At 47.6% G+C, this 14,820-nt stretch overlaps 5 protein-coding genes across 5 annotated transcripts; 3 read left to right on the top strand and 2 right to left on the bottom strand.

Moving 5' to 3' along the window:
- Positions 1-2,446: 2,446 nt before the first annotated feature.
- Positions 2,447-2,860, bottom strand: ATNIH1004_010933 (uncharacterized protein; the record flags this gene model as incomplete). Its single annotated transcript, XM_033575501.1, has 2 exons — positions 2,447-2,610; positions 2,674-2,860. 2 exons carry the CDS (start codon positions 2,858-2,860, stop codon positions 2,447-2,449), a joined length of 351 nt encoding a protein of 116 aa, XP_033421356.1.
- A 2,105-nt stretch (positions 2,861-4,965) lies between these two features.
- Positions 4,966-6,420, top strand: ATNIH1004_010932 (uncharacterized protein; the record flags this gene model as incomplete). Its single annotated transcript, XM_033575500.1, has 3 exons — positions 4,966-5,297; positions 5,709-5,959; positions 6,251-6,420. The coding sequence occupies 3 exons, from the start codon at positions 4,966-4,968 to the stop codon at positions 6,418-6,420; spliced, it is 753 nt and encodes a 250-aa protein (XP_033421355.1).
- A 2,405-nt stretch (positions 6,421-8,825) lies between these two features.
- ATNIH1004_010931 (FAD-dependent oxidoreductase) lies at positions 8,826-10,031 on the top strand (the record flags this gene model as incomplete). Its single annotated transcript, XM_033575499.1, has 1 exon — positions 8,826-10,031. The coding sequence occupies one exon, from the start codon at positions 8,826-8,828 to the stop codon at positions 10,029-10,031; it is 1,206 nt and encodes a 401-aa protein (XP_033421354.1).
- Positions 10,032-10,178: 147 nt separating this feature from the next.
- Positions 10,179-12,394, bottom strand: ATNIH1004_010930 (putative C6 transcription factor; the record flags this gene model as incomplete). Its single annotated transcript, XM_033575498.1, has 4 exons — positions 10,179-11,396; positions 11,450-11,893; positions 11,943-11,967; positions 12,015-12,394. 4 exons carry the CDS (start codon positions 12,392-12,394, stop codon positions 10,179-10,181), a joined length of 2,067 nt encoding a protein of 688 aa, XP_033421353.1.
- A 215-nt stretch (positions 12,395-12,609) lies between these two features.
- On the top strand, positions 12,610-14,510 carry ATNIH1004_010929 (MDR family MFS transporter; the record flags this gene model as incomplete). Its single annotated transcript, XM_033575497.1, has 7 exons — positions 12,610-12,735; positions 12,811-13,092; positions 13,145-13,480; positions 13,560-13,740; positions 13,811-14,112; positions 14,172-14,346; positions 14,404-14,510. The coding sequence occupies 7 exons, from the start codon at positions 12,610-12,612 to the stop codon at positions 14,508-14,510; spliced, it is 1,509 nt and encodes a 502-aa protein (XP_033421352.1).
- Between the last annotated feature and the right edge of the window lie 310 nt (positions 14,511-14,820).

Below are 14,820 nucleotides of genomic sequence, written 5' to 3'. Positions count from 1 at the left end.
GGTCGTCAGATACTCCGCACCGCCAAGTCGGGCGGATTATACTATAGTCACATAGTGTTTCCGTAACAGATTATAACAAAATCCAATTTAACTAGTATCTCTCCTCTACAATCCCACTGTAAATGAATACATGACGTACTAATAGATTGATTTTATTATGTTTTATTAAAATATATATAAATATTTTAAATATCTAGAGGTCCTCCATTAGATTAGGCGCGGACGAGATGTCGATATTGTGACTCACGGGCTAGTAGCCGATTCAACCTATATAATAGATTTGGACTAAAAGAACTCGCTGAAGAGCTTCTATCTGCGGCCGCGGCCGAACAGGTAAATGTGTGTGCGAGGTAAACGATATCACGTGATCGGGAGAGTTCTACACGACCTCGCGAGTGCCCGGTATACGGGCTCGAGCACTTTGCAGGCCCTGCCCGCTACAGTGATGATCCTATACACCTTGGTAAAATGGATGGATTCTATCTAAGGTGGCGATCTAACGAAACATCAAACGTAGAGAAGGAAGGAAGGAAGAAAGGAAGAAAGGAAGAATTCTATTGTACAGGAAATGTGGGAAATCTCTACATTGTGGGATCACCAGTGAACAAAGCAGACTTGGTGCCTCAGGCAGGGTTTGACCTAGGCCCTGACAGCTATCAGCTCAGAATATTAAGAGGATAGAATGCCTAAAACACTGGCAAACAAGTGGTGTTTTAGAAAAAGTTTAATATTTTAGGTTGATTTGGCTTTATTTCTATCTCCGTTTCGTAGGTCATAGTTAAATACTTGCTATAACTTTGTATGACAGCGCCAAGAAATTATCGGCGATGATCGATAATCGGCTGTCCTGCTGTCAATAATCGATTATCGATCGGCGGCGATTCGATTAATCGTTGCCCGCCCTATTGTTGATACCAACTCTCTATATGGACCTTTCCTTTAAAAATAATACTTGGTGGTAAGGCCCAACCACTTCATTAATATATTTAATAGATGTAATTTATTCTCGATTGCTTGGCTGTATAAGAAATGGCTTTCCATACATATCAGCCCTAGTAACTCCTTTAGCAGTAGCTACCAGGCCCATTGCAAAGCCAGTTTCATCAAAATTGTAGATATCTTCTTGTGCAATTCCATGTTGCATTATAGTGATTTGTACGCGATCAAACCACTCCCTAAGAAGCTTAGGATCCTCTTCTCTTTCTTAGCTAAATCGTTTGAATTTGTACGCGCTTTTGGAGGCATGGTTAGTGATTGAATTACTTCAAATAATATGACGCGTAGAAATCCAGAGACGTGGCTCGCTCGGTTGTGAAATACGTTAACTAGTTAGTACTTGCCACCCATTCCATAGAACAAGCAATCGCTTCCAACAAGTCTCGTGTCTCCGATGCCGAAGTTGAAATGCGCCCGTGTAACGCAAGTGTATGAATTGCACGAAAGCTAGATGCCCTGCGGTCAAGCTTGGAAATCTCCGATGCTCCCCCAACGCCAAAGCGAATGCAGCTTACACTATCTAATGACGGTTATTGGCTTCCGGACCAACGTGCCAGCGCAGCGGGAAGAGCCACAGACAAAGGGATTATTGAGGATATGTAGCAGCCTGTAGCTTAGCTAGAAGAACAACTGTCCATCAGACTTCATTTTGTCGATCTCGATCCTATAAGAGATGTTTCGGTCCCTGATTCTGGGTGAGGAAATACACCATCGCCTAGCGGATGTCAGCTAATCATCGAAGAGCCTTGGGAACATCACCGCTCAATCTACAAAGGCGCCACTGTTTTTAGGAACACGTGCGGCCAAGGGGACCTGGTTCAGACATCGTGGCCGGAATAATAGGATTACCCTTTTAAATCAGGTACGACATCTTTGTTTGTCTTTGTTCATCAGTTGACAATGCAAAAGTTTTCTGAAGCCAAGGAATTCATCGGTCACTATACTAAATACTCTGCTATTGTAGGGTTGGCGAAGGAGGTACAGTTCCTACAGAGTAAATAGCAGGTACCGTTGGGTTCTCCCCAGAGTGTATCAGATACAGAAACTTCTTAAGAACTTCTACGGCTCCAATTATCACTGCCCTAGTGTGTGGTCAGTTACTGGGAATATATGTCTAGGACTTCGAGAAGACATTGCGGATTCTACATATACCATCATTTTCGCGTCACTTTACCTATTTTTGGTCCGATCCCAATAATGAGAGATACCGGTCGTGCACATTCCTCCCACAACTGACGGCAGTATTGATTGTACCTCGTTGGTTGACGCAAGTACAAAAGTGGGCAATCCATCGTCATGGGAGTATTTGACATTTACAGCTCTTCAGCTCATCCAAAATTGGTTGCAAAAGCGCAGCAGAAAGCAACAGACAGAATTCTCAACGTTGCACACCGAAACAGTCGTTTTGCTGATGCTCCTGTGCTTTACGCCCTTCGCATGTTATACAAAATCATGTTTCGCAGGCGGCAAGGCCGGATGATATGCGTTCCAGATTCGCGCGTCCGTAAAACGGCACGTAGCGGCCCGTGGTGCCGATTGCGGAGAAAGCAAAAAGATTATTCAGTCGACGACTTATCTGCGAAACGTGACCCTGATGCTGGTCCAGCAAGGAGCCTAAAAAATCATCAGAGGGGGGCAGGCGCGGTAAACGCTTACGCCCCTGGTTACAACACCAACCATTCTCCTCCGTAGATAGGAGGGTGGTTTCGTCTCCTTTTGGGCAGATCTTGGTTTCGTCAAGCAGCACCACACACCAATACTGCTTGACTACTCGCCAGTTTCCTCCTCGTTCACGGGCGAACGACCACTGGACGGTCCACGTCCGCTCCCTCTGCGTAAAACCGATCCAGCCCACAATTTCCATTGGTCCACCGGCTGCAGGTGGGTTGATGTGTTGCCCCGCGCACGGTCTGCGTTACCGTGCGATGCCACGCACCTGCTCACCACACAGCGGTTGGTGTGGTATCTACGGGGGATGGAGCCACACGGGGATGGAGTGCTGTGCTGGGAAGGGAGATCCCTGCTTCTACGCACTCTTTACCGGGGTGAGGGGGACGCCCTATCTGTATATACAAATGGGTCAACGGGGACAACGGGGATAACAGGGATAACAGGAACAAAAGGGTTAATGGGGTCATGTGGCGTCCGTCACAAGAATGTGCAACTTCAGTAACTAGCTCCGCGAGCTCAGCGGCGGCCGCAAGGTCGCCACCACCGCAACTCGTATTGCTCGGCTTCGCCTTAGCTGCAATCGGCACATATGGTTGGCCTGCTTACTGCAGTCACATGGCCCCTTTGTAGGATGAGAACACACTTCTTCCCCTTTTACTTTCTTCCTCCCAGCGATTCCTCTTTGTGTATATCTAGTCATTAGATAGCAAGGCATTTAGCTCCTTTACAGAGGAGCTTTGTAAACACGAAAGCTCAGAGGAAGAACATGGTCATTTCGTTAAGTAGTGTGAAGTTGAAGATTGAAGGTGGACGAGGTCAAACACTCGAAGTATGGACGAATGGACTAGGGCGAGCGCCGAGAACCACTTATGCAGTTCCGACCTGCATGAGTGTTCCGACCTGTAACTGCCAAGATATCTTTTGAAGCCAAGCCCGACCTACACTGAGACATACATAACTGGCCCTGGGCAGGTTGGATAATCATTAATCAACAGTGGTAATTAATGTTAGATAAAAGGATTTTTATACACGAAAGCTATTATATAATAAAAACAGGATACCTACAACTGCCAAGATATCTTTGGAGGCCAAGCCCGACCTACACTGAGACATAACTAATCGGTGTCAGGGAATAGGATTCAAGCTTAACATCACATAGCCTAGACTACGGAGTCATTCAAACTAGGCTGGTTTATAGTACTGTACATAACGGAGTATATCTATAGACATGTGACACCGGTAAAGGTCCCTGAGGTGGTTCATAAGGTATACCATGTCTCTGACCTTAATAAGCTTTCTACAGACATAAAAATAAAACTTGAAATTAGCCACCTCTGTTGGTCATCCGACCTGCCCAGTGCCCAGTCCTATCAAACATACCTCTGGTATAGCTTGACCTTAAGATAAAGTAATGATCTGCATATTATGTGACTGCCTAATGTGCGGGGTTCACACCCCCCAGTCCCCTACTTAACGCCTTTCCTGTATTCTAGAGAGCGAGAGTCAACCATCCAAGGAAGCATGGTAATTAGCTATCGTGGTCTAGGATATCAATGATATATCGTTCCCTATATTAGGCAACTGGTTGCGTGAAGCTGTTCAATGAGCTTACTGCCTTCTTCCCCCCCTGAGTCACATCACTTGCCAAGCAGGCTTTCTCCAACGATGAGATATTTTTTGCCTTCCATCCTGGTTACAAGACCAACAGGGGTGGCACCGCACGACTTGGCCAGACTAGATTCAAAACAACTGTAGCCGGGCCTTGGCATTCAAAGATGCCTTGGCACATAGGGTTTCTGTTTTCATTACAAAGTAGCTTCCCTGTAAATAGGAACTACTCCGTAGACCCTAATTGAGCTAGTCGGCGGCTAACAGGCATAGCTAACTTAAACAGGCCTTTCAACATGAGTCCAGTAATTGATTTTATGGAGCGACTTAATTTATCTCTGATTACTCCGTAGCGCGCTACCTGAATACAGAGTAAATGTAACCCTCAGTGGCGTGCCTCTCCACCAGCAATTAATTTATTGTCGCTTAGTTTTGCACCATGTTAGACCTGTGGCAAACTCTTTCATGTGTTTTTCTTCTGCTGATAAACACTTATTAACCTCTTAATAATTTCTTTTAGAGGGCCTTAATTACATAATATTTATTCCCTGCACCTCGACCGACCATCGGTAGGCTCTTATTCTCTCCTACTAGATACTCACTCCTACTTACATTCAAGCATAGAATATAGAATTCTATACTCACGCTTCCTGATACACAAACACACATATATATACATATTAATATAACATGGCATTAATTGGCCCCGCCCGCTGTGCAAACAACACCGGCCTCCCGGAGCTTCTCTACCCCAACACCTGCGGCTTACCAATCTACCAACGCTGGAACACCACACAAGACCCCTACACGACGTTAGGAGAATGCTGCCACGAAGTAAACGGTAGCATAGGCTACTTCGGCGAGGAGAGCTGTGCAGCGTATTGCAATGCCACGGAGAGTACCCACGGACAGTTAAAGGATTGCCTTTCGCACTCGCGGGAGATCAGCCAATTCGGGTGCTCTGGTGCTGCGGCAACGAAGACGAGTCTGTGGAGTGCTGTGGTGTTAATGGGATTAACTTTGTTGGTTTTTATGTATTAAGGTCTAGGGGAAGTTCTTGGTTTTAAATATTGTGATTTTGTCTACTTGTCTCTGAGATACCGCTAGGTCTTAGCTGTGGGTTTTCTATACTTTAACCGTCGTGTCAGGGCCTGGGCCGAACTCCAAGATGTTATTCACTGTTGATCCCACAACATGGAAATTTTCCCACATTTCCTGTACGATAGAATTCTTCCTTCCTTCCTTCCTTCCTTCTCTACGTTTGATGTTTCGTTAGATCGCCACCTTAGATATAATCTATCCATTTTACCAAGGTGTACAGAATCATCACACCGACCAGTACTCCATTGAGCCGATGCAAATCTGTCGCGATCCTATGATTGCTGGATCTAGTGAAGTGGTTGGTGGAGGAAGGCGCTAACCCACTGGTGAAGGATACGAACGGGCAAATGGCACTCCATTGGGTTGAGAATCGAGACCGTGAAGCAGTTGTCGGCTTCCTGCGGCCGCGATATATCTTCGTGTCTCCGCGGTGAAATGGTGACTGCCAAGTCGTCAATGGTCCCGGTCTTCGACGCAACAGGAAGAGAATATAAAAACAGAACAGAAGGCGTGGAACAACTGCGCACCGAGAACAAAGATTTTGCACACGGCGGGATCAGTCCGGCGGCAGTAACAGTTTACAGTAAGCACAGTGGGTTATTTTCTTGTTCCCATTTCCCTTTCTCTCTGGACATTCGAAAATCAATTGGACTCAATTTCTCGATGCTTTAAAGCAGACATGGACGACTCACAAGAGGCTATTAACAAGCTTATTAAGTCCATGCCGCGCAGGATTAAGGCTGTACACCCAATAAGGGGCTGGTATACCCAGTATTAGGCATCACTTCCCCTGAATTCCACAACAATCTGACAGATAACTATTACTCCGTAGATAGACAAGGCTGCGGAAGCTAACGAAAGCTTAGCGCCGCAGTGGCTCCTGCAGTCATTCTTTCTGCGGTTAAAAATGGGGTTTCATCGGCCCGTTACTCGGTGGCCTGGAAGCAGTGGGACTACCGCTGCGGCAGGGCAGGGATAAGTATTGGACGGAATTCGACTGTGCCCGATGAGCACTTCCGCGAGCACTTCCGCAGGCACAAATAGACATTTATTCCCTTTTTGTACAGATCATCTAGCGAAGTGGACCCACTATGGGTTTGGTCAGCTGCGGCCAATAAGACTCCTTACAAACGGGCTTTAGGAAATGCACGTTTCGCCGAACATGATCAGGGTGACGCTGCGTGACCGAGGGCATAATTCTAATTCTCGCAGTGGTGCCTAGTGAAACCGATGCCCTTAATGTATACCCATGCCTTATGACTGAATAGGGTATGAGACGACTGTTCTAGAAGGTATACCGCTCGATGAGCAGTTTCACATGATATATCCCCTCTCATCTTGCCTTTGCTTTTATAGTAACCCTCACGTGGCTAATTTCCTCACAAGGGAACTCTCACAAGAAGGCTTTCCTCTTAAGAGAGGCCCTCTAAGCCAAGCTTCCCATGTTGGTTTACTTTGGCTCCGATTCTTCCCGGTCCAGTACTTGAGAGACCAAGGACAGAAGCTGCCTGTCCTTGGTTAGTCGCCCTTTAACCGCGAGCCTCTGCTCTTCCCGCTCAGAAATCAAGAATATTGCATTATTGCCGTCGACAGTTGCCGCGCGAAAACATTGGGCAGGACTGAGGCTTTGCAGATTTTTATTATATAGTGAATAATTCTTCCACATATATTTCCTCGCAACTCGTTCCACCGGTGATGGATCCGAAGGATCTACTTGGAGACGGTCGGACTGCGTCCACTCTTCTCGATTAAAAGTCTAGAAGGAAATTTTAACAAGCCCTGACCCACCATTGTCTACTGGAGGACGGTGGCTATGGGGGTTGTTGGCATTATCTAGGGTATGTATCTTTTTCCCGCACTAATGGGCAGACACCTCTTCGTGGTGCTAAATCCGACGAAACCGTATGCGGATGTTTGATAATTGCGCCAGAAAAGCCCACGTCGAATAGCCTTGCTTGTGACCAATTTGAGCAAATTATTGTGTGCATCGTGCCATTACCGAGAAGAGGAGAGATACTAGCCCAAGATTGTTTCCACAATGCTGCGTAAGCCTCGACCTACTCCCGCGGGCGAGACTCTGTTATACATTGGCGGATTTGGGACGCCATGTAATAGAGACTTATCAAAAGCAGTTTTGAGGGGAAGTAAGACGTGAGCTTAGCCTACAGCATTGGAGATATATGGCTTCAGCTAATGTCGGCCGCCACTAGAGCTCGTTGACCAAGTGAACTAGCCTGGTAGAATCTCTTGACAAGGGTACAACATTAATTTGTGCCCACGATGCGCATAGAACATCGCCCTCGCTGAGAAACGGCATTGTGCCGTCTTGACTCTCGTCAGCCAGGACGCGCAGCGCTGTTTCTCGAAGTGCTTTCTTATATACAAAGTTGCTTCCGTGGTGTACCTACCTCCAACATACTAATTATTCTCGGTAAAACGCTTACGGAAATTATTGGCTGACCGGTCATATGGATAAACAACAATGCGCCAGAGTTGAAAAGATGATCTGAACTCGATAGGTGTGGTACGGCACCACAGTAACCATCTGCTAGCAGCCAGTAATATTGCCAACTATAGCCTTTCTTGCACGCTACAGTTTCTGGTTCGGGAATTCGATGGTGTTACGCGATTGGACATCCGTTGAAGAGAACCTAACTGGTTAGACCTCGCATTTGAATTCGAAAGAAGTTACTGTATCGGACAGCAAGCCAGAGTCAGCCACGTTAGGACGAAATAGTGATTTAAGATCGCCAGTGACGAATCCAAACACACTGGTAGGAACTCCATGCGACCCGTTTTTGTTTGACGATGAATCGTTTACCTGGAATATGTGAGACTGTACAGTCGGGTGAACAGCACAGGTTAGATACACCCCATCGTAACGTCACATATGCATGTCCGGATAGACTTCTGGATGCAGGTTTGGTCTGTCCGCGATAGTGCTCTTTCGCATGACCTGCTAGCTGAAACTATACTGCGATGACTGAACTGCCGCTATTGGGAATGCCAGGGACGCTTTATGATAAAAGCATATTGAGCTATCGAGCATGTTGTACAATCACTATCCATTCAGTGGCTAGCACAGAACCGCTTACAGCCAGTACTGATCGAGTGGATTGAACTGTCGGAAAAGTGTCCGGAGCGGGACTTCCGTTCGGATCCGAAGCCCCGGCTCCGGGAAAAGGGTAAGATATGGCAACAGTTTCACTGCTTTGGCCCCAATGATATGGTACCCACCTCTATGATGAACATAGAGGCGCTGATGAGAAACTGAAGAATGAATGCATCGAGAGATTAAGGGTGGGTTATAAGTGTCGACCAACCCATCTCATCGGCAATTCCACCGGAATCAAACCACTCAAACCTAGAACAAAGTCAACATATATTTGACATTTTACTCTAGTTATTTTAGTTTTCTGTCACTGTTCAACAGTTGCATCTTCAAAAGCATGTCCATTGAAAATGTCGCAATCATTGGTGCAGGCCTGTCCGGCCTCACATTGGCTCTTGCACTTCATCAGCAATCAATTCCATGCACTATATATGAGGCAATATCTGCACCTCTCGACATCGGCGGAGCCATCATGTTATCTCCCAACGCCCTCCGCATCCTAGATATCCTGGGCGTCTATGACCGCATTCGTACAGAAGGGTTTGACTTTGACTACTTGCACTTTCGCACTTCTGGTAACGAGCCCATCGACGTGTATGAATTCGGCAATAAAGAACGCTACGGGTACTGCGGCATGCGTATTTTCAGACATGTTCTCATCACTGCGCTATCTGGCCTTGCAAAGGAGCAGAATATCCCAATCCAGTATAACAAGAAATTCATGAACGTGATCGCCGAGACCACTACAGATGTGACTTATCAGTTTGAAGACGGCACCACGCAGAAAGCAACGTGTCTCGTCGGCGCAGACGGGATCCATTCTCGCGTGCGCAAATATCTCTATCCTTCCCTGGAGACGAAGTTCACAGGCGCCATGGGCGTGACTGCTGCCGTGCCGACAAAACAATTACAGGTCCCAGAGGGGTACCAATTACCTGTGACAATCATGAACAAGCAATACGGGGCATTTGTGATTGCACCGCAGCTGAGAGACGGCTCTGAGGTGTTAATCGGACGGCAGAAATCCGCCCCGGAGATGGACCGAGACGGCTGGAGCCGTCTCATGAGTGACAAAGATTGGTGTGTCAATTTCCTCCGCGAAGGAGCTGGTAGTTTTCCCGAGATTGTGCAACGGGCTGTATCAGAGATCTCCCCCGCGAAGATCAATCTCTGGCCGTTCTACGTGGTTCCGAAACTTGATCGCTGGAGCTCGGAGCACTCAAGAGTGGTTATTCTCGGGGATGCGGCGCATGCAATTCCCCCGACTGCGGGACAGGGCGTCAACCAGGCATTTGAAGACGTGTACACATATTCGTTGATTTTGGCAAAGACGAGCAATGCATGTCTTGAACGGGCGCTGAAGAAATGGCAGAGAGGACGGCAGGAGAGAGTTGATAAGGTGTTGGGGCTTAATGCGCAACTAAATAGGCGGAGGATGCCGAAGCTGGGGGAGGATGAAGAGGAGAGTAAGGAGTTTGATCTGGCGTGGTTATATAAGCCGGAGTTTGACCAGATGGTCGATGAGTGGCTTGTGGGCCTCTAGGTCGTATCTGCTACTTATTTCTTGGACATGATTCTTAAAAGCTCCAGCTTACCTATACCTTTATAGATTGTATCAATTGAAATAAATGTATATACCTACCCTCTTATATGAGACCTCCACGAAACACCCTTTGACTCATATCTCTAATCATGCTCCATCAATATGTGTGAATCCATCTGAAAGCAACTGTTCCCACTGCACCCATTCATCGAGATCCGTCTCGAAAGACAGCAGATCCGGAAAGTCATATGACTCCAAAGTCTCACAACCAGGAAGGTCCCTATGACAATGAGACTGAACAGTGCTGTGTCTCGGCTCACACCGCACAATCGGCTCAGAACCGGCCCCCTTCCGATCTTGGGCACTAGATGGCTGCATTTCCCGCCCCTGACAGCGACGGATGATATTAATGTACTCCGGCGTGTACAGCTCCCTCAGGTCATCTCCCTTCAACGCAGCAACATACTCATCCCACACCTCGAGGGTCCATTTCTCCAGCACAGCATACACAGCCCTTGAAGTTCTGTTCTTCTCCCGAAACTTCGGGTAATGGTACAGAGCGAAAACCCCCGCAAGCAATTCCCACGCTCTACCCACTTCGGTCCCTGTTTTCCGCCGCCGCATCTCGATAAGCAAATACAAAACTGCATTCCAGATGTAACTGGGCCCCATCTGCCAGGTGTAATTGTCAAGACCGTGACGCCCCTCCTGAACCATGATCACATACTCGAGCAGTTTCGTGGCGTTGGTGAATACAATGTCGCGGTCGTGAGTGGGTATGGGCTCCCCACGGGCGAGGAATTGGTGTGGTGAGTGTGTAAATAGCCGCATTTTGCAAATCGATGACCGTATGGCAATTGAGACGAATGTGTGAAGAGGATTGCTTGGGTCATAGTATCGGAGGTATTTTTGTTCCAGGTGATCTTCGAGTTGGGTGACGATAGCGTCTTTTTGGGAGAGCGGACTGGTCGAGCTGGAAAGGGACTCAAAGTGCATGTTACCGGAGAACTTTCGGAGTGTGAAGAGGATTTCGTGTCGAATCAGGCAGAAGGAGATGGAAGTGATGGAGTTTCGTTCGGGGGGTAAATTGATCATGCTAGGGCTGAGGTCGTCGTCGGTGACGTTCAGAGGTATCTTTGTATTACTAGAGGAAAGATCCAGAGACGGCCTAGTACCTAGAACCTCGGAGATGCGGAAGTCTACGTAAACGAGATGCCACCAGAGGCGTCTGCGCATTTCACTGTCGAATGGAGACAGGCCAAGCGGTGCTCCATCTTGGTGGAGGCCCATTTTGCGGGCAAGTCGGATGGAAATTCCGGATAGAATGAACAGGGTATCGCAGCGATAGAAGTTTCGCACGCACATCTTGTTCGTTAGTGTGGCAGATAATGTGTAAGAGGGCTGTGCATGTAGCATACCATGTATAAGGCATATGCTTGGAGGGTCAGTAGACTGGACGTGGATAGAAATCCGGCATTGACTAAGGCCTGACGAGTTGCTTGTCGATAGCGGGAATATAGGACAAATTTCCCTGTTTGAAATAGATTCTGGCACTCTTCGTCTTTCAGACTGCTAATTGTTGCAAGATAGAAAGCAAAAATGGTGGCTTCCAGGCTTCTGGAATGTTTTTCTTGTCGCCTGTTGATGAGCGCCATCCAGAACGTAGGAAGATGCAGGATTTTCATCAAAGGATCCACTCGATCGATGTATATTTCTTTTAATTTCAGCAATATCTGGGAGGAAGGGTGCAGGCCCTCATAAATATCCAATTTACTTTGTTCGGTTTCAAATAAGAGGTCGCTTTCATGGACACCTGACTGGTCTATGGCCTCACCCAGGCTGCCCAGTTCTGGATTTTGACACTAGAATAGTAAGCAAATATAGTCGCAGATAGGAAGTGAAGCGACTTACTTCGCCTATGTCGGACCACGGAGTGCTATACGACGTTAGAAGCTAGTATCGAGACCAACGTATCAGATATACCTATTAACGTATTGCGACGACTCTCCTACTGTCACAAGTTTGGATTTCGTCTCATTCAATCTTTGGGAGCTACTGTTGAGAGGATCTGCGTCCATTGCATCAGGCTGAGATGCCACTTCCGGGCAGTCAGAATCATCAGAGGGGTCAATCTTAGCACCGTATGACCTCAGTAGCTCTTCATATCGTTTCAATTTGGCATGTATACCCTCTTTCCGGGGGTTTGTTCTCTTGCGCTTGCCACGCACGGGCGGAACAAAGCTGCATTGCTGCTCGGCCTTAACACAATTGGAACACGGAGTATGCCGATCACATTTGATCTTGCGTTGCCGACAAGCTAAGCACGAGTAGTTTTTCAACTCCGATGTCCGGCAAGGAGGCATTGTGTAATTGATTGACCCTCCAGACTGTGGTTAGAGGAAAAGAAAAGGAGTGGCGGTTTAGTGTCCGGGGCTCGGAAAGGAAAAATTACTTTTTGGGCCCGAGAAGCGAGTCTCATCCACCCATACTGCAGTGCATTCCCATATCATTTAAATTCGCGACAAAGCTATGCCAAAGATTGAAATGGATCCCGCAAAAAGGACGACAGTCGAACATTATGTCTCGACCATCCGATGGCGACGAGTCAAGGGGCAAGAACCACAATGCTGTTGTCTACCCCTCGGGGCTGAAGCTTGCACTGTTGATGATCTCCATTTTTGTCGCCATGTTCCTCGTGTCTCTGGTATGGGTTCTTTCTTTCTTTCTTTCTTTTTTGATATTCATGAATAAGCATATTAAAGACTTAACGAACTCGAAGGACCGCCTCATCATTTCGACTACCATCCCCCAAATCACTGACAAGTTTAACTCGGCGGGCGATATTGGTTGGTACGGCACAGCGTACCTACTCACGAACTGCGCCTTCCAGCTAGCATTCGGCAAGATATACGCCCTCTTTAGTGTGAAACGTACCTTGCTCTCTTCCATCATCCTATTTGAAGCTGGATCTGCCCTCTGTGGCACGGCCCCGAGCTCCATTGCTTTCATCCTCGGCAGAAGCATCGCAGGTCTAGGGGCAGGAGGTATCCTTGCTGGTGTTGTATGTCCTAACCCTCTTGCCTCGTTGAACCTACTCCTCACACCCATTGCAGATGGTCGTCATGATTTATGCAGTTCCGCTGCACAAGCGCCCCAAGTACCAGGGGTTATTTGGTGCCGTGTTCGGCCTCTCATCTGTGACAGCCCCTCTGATCGGCGGAGCCTTCACTACGCACGTCTCATGGAGATGGTGTTTTTATATTAATCTTCCACTGGGAGGAGTGGTAATCGTGCTTGTGTTCTTATTGCTTCATGTCCCTCACCGTCCAGACTCAGACATTCCTATAGCGGAGAAGCTACTGAAGCTTAACATCCTGGGTCTACTAGTGCTAGTCCCGGGCGTGATCTGTCTGTGTTTGGCCTTACAATGGGGTGGCACAACGTATCCAGTAAGTTAGTCAGGGTTTTTTTTTTTTTTTTTAATGCATTTGTTTTTTTCTACCTCTGACTAGAGATGACCATTTCCAGTGGAGTGAAGGGCGGATGGTCGCATTGTTTGTGCTTGCCTTTATCCTCTTGATTATATTTGTAATTATACAGATCTGGAAGCCAGAGCAAGCGACATTGCCGCCGCGCATCTTTCTCCAGCGCAGTATTGCCTCTGGGTTCTGGATCAGTTCTTGCCTTGGTGCGCATATGATGGTGTTCGGTTAGTGCCCATCTCAGACTCAAGAACAGCAGTGTATGCTAATGTAAATGACTATTTGCCACATACCTAGTGTACTATCTCCCCATCTGGTTCCAGGCTATCGACGGTCTCTCTGCTGTCGACAGTGGCATTCACCTGCTTCCAATGGTTATTTCTCTCGTTGTATCGTCCATCGGAACGGGCCAGTTGATCTCACGCACCGGGTACTACACGCCATTCACAATCTTCGGGACATGTCTTGCTTCTGTGGGCGCCGGGCTGCTCACCACGTTGGAGATCAACACCCCCACAGGATATTGGATCGGATTCCAGATTCTGTACGGCTTTGGTCTCGGGTCGTGCTCACAGACGCCGAGTATGGCCGCACAGACGGTGCTGGCGCGGGAGGACATAGCAATTGGGGCGTCGCTTATGTTTTTTTTGGTCAACAGCTCTTCGGTGCCGTATTCACTACTGTGGGTCAGAATGTGCTGGATAATCAGCTGGACGAACGTCTTGGTGGGGCCCAGGGCATCACACATGGTCTTGTCCAGAGTACGGGCGCGAATAAGTTGCTGGATCTTGTGCCGGGCAAGGACCGTGTTGCGGCACTGGAAGCCTATAACGGTTCGTTGCGTAGGTGCTTCCAGATCGGGCTTATTATGGCCTGTCTGTCTGTTCTAGGGGCTTTTGGGATGGAGTGGCGAAGTGTGAAGAAGAATCTTCCTCCAAAGAGGCCTGATGGTGAGCGGGTAGCCGATGAGGTGAAGGGTGAGAACAGTGGAGGATAAACACCACGCTGGAATTCACGTGTCTACTGATGGACATGTTATGTCCATTTAGTTATAAACCCAATACACTTCATTATATCTTCAACTCGACCGATGACCAGCTCGACCTAATAGGAGCCACACATGCAGTATCAATGAACGACTCCATCATAAAAGAATAAGTACCATTCTGATATTCCCTGAACATAGCCACTAGACTGTTAGCCACATTGATCCCGATCCATGAGTATTACTAAAAAACCAGCCAAGGGCTAACGATTTCGAATGTAGAATCTGGAACTGCCAAAAATGCTGGGAGTCGACATCCCCC

This window comes from Aspergillus tanneri (genome assembly GCF_003426965.1).
Source record: "Aspergillus tanneri strain NIH1004 chromosome Unknown AapTan_8_pilon_pilon_pilon, whole genome shotgun sequence".
Classification (NCBI taxonomy): Eukaryota; Fungi; Ascomycota; class Eurotiomycetes; order Eurotiales; family Aspergillaceae; genus Aspergillus; species Aspergillus tanneri.
Note: the sequence above shows the minus strand (reverse complement) of the source record. Positions and strands in the feature narration are given on the sequence as shown.